Source organism: Jatropha curcas, chromosome 8 (genome assembly GCF_041381405.1).
Source record: "Jatropha curcas cultivar XTBG-Jc1 chromosome 8, XTBG_Jcur_1.0, whole genome shotgun sequence".
NCBI lineage: Eukaryota > Viridiplantae > Streptophyta > Magnoliopsida > Malpighiales > Euphorbiaceae > Jatropha > Jatropha curcas.
Window position 1 is genome coordinate 15,206,003 of NC_143158.1, and position 6,753 is coordinate 15,212,755.

General features: G+C 30.7%; 1 protein-coding gene across 4 annotated transcripts; it reads right to left on the bottom strand.

Moving 5' to 3' along the window:
• Positions 1–2,080: 2,080 nt before the first annotated feature.
• On the bottom strand, positions 2,081–6,241 carry ATAB2 (RNA binding protein). 4 transcript variants are annotated; one of them, XM_012232233.4, is made up of 6 exons: positions 6,054–6,238; positions 4,501–5,269; positions 4,329–4,398; positions 3,509–3,680; positions 3,038–3,181; positions 2,081–2,465 (listed from the first exon to the last, which is right to left on the bottom strand). In XM_012232233.4, exons 2-6 carry the CDS (start codon positions 4,974–4,976, stop codon positions 2,206–2,208), a joined length of 1,122 nt encoding a protein of 373 aa, XP_012087623.2. In that variant the 5' UTR covers positions 4,977–5,269; positions 6,054–6,238; the 3' UTR covers positions 2,081–2,205. The 4 variants fall into 4 exon arrangements, with proteins under 4 accessions (XP_012087623.2, XP_012087622.2, XP_089581481.1 ...); XM_012232232.4 differs by having other exon boundaries at positions 4,501–4,983; positions 6,054–6,237; XM_020684234.3 differs by having other exon boundaries at positions 2,323–2,465; positions 3,009–3,181; positions 6,054–6,241.
• Between the last annotated feature and the right edge of the window lie 512 nt (positions 6,242–6,753).

A 6,753-nucleotide genomic window follows, 5' to 3' on the forward strand; every position in this document is an offset into this window, starting at 1 on the left:
GTGTCCATAAATTATTTAAAGCATTTTTTATTGGACGTAAAAATACATTTAATGTTATTAATGCATCTTGAACACATAAATTTAAAATATGACATGCACATCTAGTGTGAAAAAATTGTCCAACAAATTTAGGTTGGCAAAGAATTTTTAATTCATTTATTGATGTCGTATTTGCACTAGTATTATCAAAACCAATTGTTAAAATTTTTTTAGTCAAACCATATTCTTCTAAAATAATTTTTAACATGGTAAAAATATTATGGGCGGTGTGAGAGTCATCAAAAACTCTAAATGCAATAATTCTTTTTTGAATTTTCCATTCATTATCAATCCAATGGCAAGTAACACTCATATATATAAGAATGGGTTTGTCAAGCATCACACCAAATATCACAACAAATAGCAATTTTACCATTAAAATTTGCAAATACATTTTTTAAAATTTCTTTTTCTTTCAAATAAATAGATAAATTAGTCATTTTAAGTGTATTCCTAGGTATCTTTTTTGCTAAAGGATTTAATGCTTTTTTACAATAGTTATTAAATCCAATTTTTTCACCAAATGAAAAAGATAATCGTTCCATACAAATCATTTTAGCCATTTCAATTTTATTATTTTCATCCCTATATTTAAATAGAGGAGTGTTAGGATCACCAGACCTTGATGACAATAATTGAGTTTGAGTTATATTCATTCCTACCTCACTTGGATGATGTGATTTTAAATGCCTATTGAGAGTGCCATAGCCTCCTCCAAGCTTGAATGCATATTCTTTTTTGCAATAATTACATCGAACCGCATTGATTTTTCCGTTATCTTGAACAATTTTTGCAAAGTGCTTCTTGAAAATATCTGATTTTGGTGGTTTACCTATTGAAATATTAGGAGATGTTGCTTCTTCTTGTGGTGAATGACGACGAATATAACGTTCCTCAGCTAGAGTTTGATATTGAACTTCATCATTAAATTGTGGTGAAAAATTAATCAATGGATCGTTTGAATCAATTTCTTCTACGCTTTGAGCAACTCGCTTTCCCTTGGAGTTGAAGCTTTGTGAATTGTGTGCCATATTTTTAAATGGAATTATGGAAAAAGAATGAATAAATGGAATATGAAATTAATAGAATGAGTTGGAAATTATTATTTCTAAATACTAAGAAAATTATTAAAAAAAATCAAATGAATTAAATTTATGAATGGAAAACTGAGATCAGAAGGAATTTAGAATTGGATGTATGAAAATAAAAAATAAACAATAGATAATTCCAATATTAAGAAAAATAAAGCAATAGAAAAAATAATGAACTATGTAAATTTGAGAGAATTTTGATTAAGAATAAGAGGAGAGTTATGATATAATTGATTGTGAAAAAAAATCAACTCATCATATTTATACATATTTTTCATTTATTAGTTTTCCAAATTTTGTCTTGTAACAGAAAAATAATAACTATATTTTTGGATAATTTAGTAAATTATAATAAATAAATAAATAAATGATTAAAAATGAATAAAATTTATTTACCAAAAATAAAAAAAAAAATTAAAAGTCACCTCAAGGCTCAAGCTAGCCGTTTGTACCTTCTTTTGTACACATAAATTTTTTTTTTTTTTTTTACAAATCAACTATTCATGTACTATTTTTTGTACAAATTAAGTCAAATCATGTGTACTTTTTTTCATCACTTTTTATAAATTATGTACCATTGTGTACTTCTCTTCACTATAAATCAAATCAAGTCAACTACAATCAAATTAAGTGATATAAATTTTTTTATAAAAATTTTAAGCTACAAATAATTTTGTTTGTACATCCGGTTCGAACCGAACTGGAACCGCCGGTTTCAGGCTGGTTTAGGTTCATTTTTTAACATTCACATAAACTTTAACCGATCCTTGAACCGTCAGTTCCGGTCCAATTTCGGTTCATCTACAGTACGGTTCGATTCCAATTAGAACCGAACCGGTGGCCATGCCTATTACCCTGCCAGAGTTGAATAGCTATCACATGATCCTCCAATAGTTAAATGGTTACATTTTTATAAGTATACTAAAATATACTAATAAGATAATTGCAACTGCAAGAAAGGGCCATGGATTTATTGCTAAGACTCATTTTCTAAAGAAAAAGAAAAGAAAAAAAAATGCAAAAGGGATAAGTGAGATAGAAAATATTATATTGTTGATTTCTGCTTTTAATTGAATCATACAGGAGGTGGTGGCAAGTCTAATAAAAGCCAAAATCCTACACAGTCCTCTGAAGCTAGATCCTCTTGAATTGCAAGAAAATGTAAGCCTCCACAAGCTTTTTTAGCTGCTTCCCAAGCTTCAGCCTCTGCTGTTGTTACAGGAGTTTTCTTGTAAGTCGCATAAATATAGCGGGTAGAAATTCCAACAGATAGAATCAAGCAAGCACGAGAAGTGTCTGCTTCGATTGAATACACCTCCAGTCCGTTCATCCAGGCTGTAACAACACATAGAAGGGTTTCAACTTTGAATGGATCATTCGATTACTGAAATATCACAAATTCTAATATTTAAGAAGAGAAACACATTCAAATGGCACAGATATTCCAAGATTCTCATGTTTGTTCCTTGACAATTACAAAACTCATAGCAGTAGCAGCAAGAGACAAATTTGCTTTGTATTTTGATATTAGAATCGAATTCGCAATTTCAACCAATGTAGGAATGATATCTAAGGCCTTTTTATCCTATAAAGAATTGTAGATCAAGATTTGCTGAAAGGACACACAATAAGGTGCTTTAGATCATGCATAGTTCATAATCTGAGAAAAACCAACATTCATGCATGTGAAAATAATTCGGAATATTAGCCATCTTTGTTTTGCACTACTTGTCTATGCAAACTTTGAACTTGGTTTCACGTAATTAAAAAATTTATCCCTGCCAAATTGAACCGAGTATTGAATGCGACAGGCATTTAGACATTGCAAATTGACTTGCAAAATGAGATATGAAAGAGCATCAGTTGTGTTCACATTACAGGAGAATATATCAGACGGAGTATTAGACCTGCCAACGGTTTAGCACGTGAAGAGGCAACAGCAAGTCCTGGAATCAATGTCTTGTCACCAATTTCAATTCCCAACAAATCCAAATCTAGACTTGCACCAAACATAAAACTGGTTTCTAGTGATGAGGCTTCCCTTTGAACAGCTGAGTATAGGAAACTATAATCAGAATAATTGATATATCAGTGCAATTTTTAGAAATACCAAACTAAGATAAGGTATTATATGGATATTAGATTAGCTTCTCAATGTGGCCCTTATTCCTCTATTTCCTATAAAAGATGAATATTTTACACGGAGTTGATAATTTAACCTCTACAACGTTATTGAAAGATCATTGATGCAATGCAAATGCCATCCTTCATGCAAGGAAAATTTCTAAATTTGACATAAGTTAAGTTAGCTGGAGAACAAAATTAAACAGTTGACATTATCACCTAAAATAAGAGTTCCTACACATCAGTGCATGTACCTGAGAAAGGTAATTGAACAAATGCCCATTTCTCTCCAAATAGATTCTCAGGAAGTTCCATTGGAAAGGGATTATCCAAAGCTAAAAGTGGTTTAGAGCCTTTCTGAAAGCCAGGATGGCGGGTATACACAGTCTCATATCGTTCTTCCAACCATAGAAGTAGTGACAGACACTGTAAAATAAAGCAAATATCAGTCAGGACAATCAATGTGGCACTTTAATTCGGAATTCAAAGCATGCTACAAAGAGCAAACTAAAATGCGAAAGGTGACTAAAATCTATGTAAGCTCGATCATTTGGATGCAAACAAGATGTAAATTAGAGTGAATAATTTATATCATAGGCCTAAAAGAAGGAGATAAACTCGCACAAGGAACATAATACAATAGATTTGAAGAAACAATAAATTGACACCTTACTCTCAGCAAGAACATATATTCCCTGCATCTTGCAGTCCCAAACACATGGAACCACAAACAGCATTCAAGGGTAATCCCCATTTTGTTGAATAATGATGTTTTATTTCATATGCATTTGGTTCATTAAACAAATCCTACCTAAATGCTTCCTGCCACCAAGTTACAAATGGGAAATTGTGATATTTTTAATTGTCGAACCTTCAATCTACAATGCCAATTATACTTTCTAAATTATCACAAGGTAAGTATGAATAAGTAATAGCAGAAATGAATTCACTGGTTCTCATACAGTCAAACCTAATTAAAATTTAACATTGAAAGAGTTAAAGATCCTTTTTCACATTTTATAAGCTTGACTTTAATAAAAAGGAAAAACACCATGAAAAATAAACCACACACACCCGTTTACTTGGAATTGGCTTTATATCCAACTCTTTGCACGCCTTTGTTATGATTGTCTGCATTTGTGACCTACAAATCAAAACCAAAAAAATAAACCCATAAATACTAACCAACCTTTTCAATAACATTATCCAGAACAGATTATTGCAAATTAATTACCACAAGATTCACCTGAAGAAGCGGATTTTTTCTGGCAAAGGAACACCGAGATCCTCACTAATGGACAAAATAGCATCCTTTAAAGTAATACTATTAATAACATTATTTGGGAAGTACTTTGTATATTGTAGTGAAAGTGAATCATCACACACAACAAGCTCCCACACTTTCTTGCCTCTAATATCCAATATAGGTCTTGAGCAAAAATCCAATTCCCATTCAATAATGCTTTCTGGATCAGTTTCTGGGTCAAGATAACTCATCTCTGCTGTTGGGTCATCTTCTTCGTAGTTCTCAACCTCCACTTCTTCTTGAGTTGAAACTGAGAGTTTGGATATCGTGTTGGGTTGGAAGCAGTGGTATTTGTGATTGGTTTTGGTGGGTTTTAGAAAGCAACGCAAGGAAATTTTTGTGGATTTTGAAAAAGAAGTGATTTTGAAGATGGGTTTTTGAGGAATTCTAGTAGGATTGAAGATAAGAGTAGCCATGGAAGCTCTGTGAAAAGAAAATTGAAGATTGGTAGTTTGTTAGTTACATATTCACCAGTAATATGGTTGGCAGCGGGGCAGCTACCTGCTAGAAATAGACTATCCAACCCCGAATCTGTTAGTGATTTAAGTACCCGAATCCACCCCGAATCCGTTAAGGAATAAACCAATAATACCTAAATCCGTTTAGAAATACCCGTATACTTCGGGTTTCATGCAGGTTCGGGTTTCATGGGTTGAATAAATTTGTGATTAAACGGGTTCGGGTAGTATTCAAAATAATAAAACTTAACCTGTAATATTCAAAATAATAAAACAACTTAACCTGTAATATTCCAAAATAGAACAAAAGAATTGAAATTCAACCTAAATAAATAATTCAAACCAATGTCTCAATTAAATAATTTGACAATCAAACATCTAAAATTCCATAAGAATAATATCAATAAAAAGTAAAAATCAATTAAAATATAGTAATACTAATTAAACCAATTAAAATAAATAAAAAAAATCTTCTTGTTGGCCATTAGGAATAAAATCAGCCCAACTTCAAACTTTCACATTTTGTACAAAAAGCAGATTCCTTTTACCGTGTTTTGCTTATCAAGTTTGCTATTTGTAACTAACCTCATTTACAATGTCAAATTGAAGTTTGAAATCCTATATTTAGCAGCGGAAAATTAACAAACCATTCCCAGTATATGCAAATAATCTCATTCTCAGCATCTCTAGACAATCTTAAACATTATTAACAAACCAAACTTTGAATTAACAAACAAAACATATCAGATTTCACTTAACAAACCACGAATTGGCTTATATTCACAATCCTTTTGCCTTTTAATATGTATATTTTCAACAAATAAAACATGCACAAAACCCATAAACGAAAAAATAAAACAATATGCAAATAATCTCGACTGAACATATAAATTAACTTAAGAATTCCTCTTCTTTGTCTTTTTAAAAGTGTTTATATATATATATATATATATATATATAAGGAAAAGGGACGAAGCAAAACGTGAAAAAAAAAAAAAGTAAACTGAGAATGAAATAAAAGAATCAAGAAAAAACCTGGTGAGGATCAAGCTTGAAGCACGATTGCTGCGGCCTGCGGAGGCGATGACCAGGAACGAAAGCAACGGGAAGGTGTAAAGAAAGACTGTGGCTGTAGAAGTAAGAAAACGAGAGGCGCAGGGAAGGGATGGAGGAGAAAATATGTTTGACTCGAGTTTGAGAGTAGTTTTTGTCCGTATGGTTAAAATGCAATCCTAGGCTAAAACCACGTAGTTTTGTTTGTGGATTCATTTAACCCTCCTACATCAAAATTAGACTGTTATTATGGTAAAATAATTATTTTTGTTATTATTATTATTATTAAATTTATTATTATTCTTTTTATTATTAAAGTTATTATTATTATTATTACTATGAAAGTTATTAATTAAAGCTATAATTATATTTCAATATTATATAATTTTAATAATAAAATATTACATAAAGTATTAAGTTTAATATTTTTTTTATTAGAAAATATAGTTATAATTAATTATGATTGGAGTCTATCCAGTTTAAGTAAATATTACATATACTCGAATATCTTGAAGTAAATTTGTTTGTCTTGTTAAACTCCTTCTGTCATCATGTAAAATATGTAAAGTTATTTGTCTATATTAGGTGGTATCCATCTTTTGTCTATATTAAGCTCTATCCATCTTTTTTCTATCATGATAAGGTTTATCTTATTAGGTAATAGTTATCTAGACTTTAAATC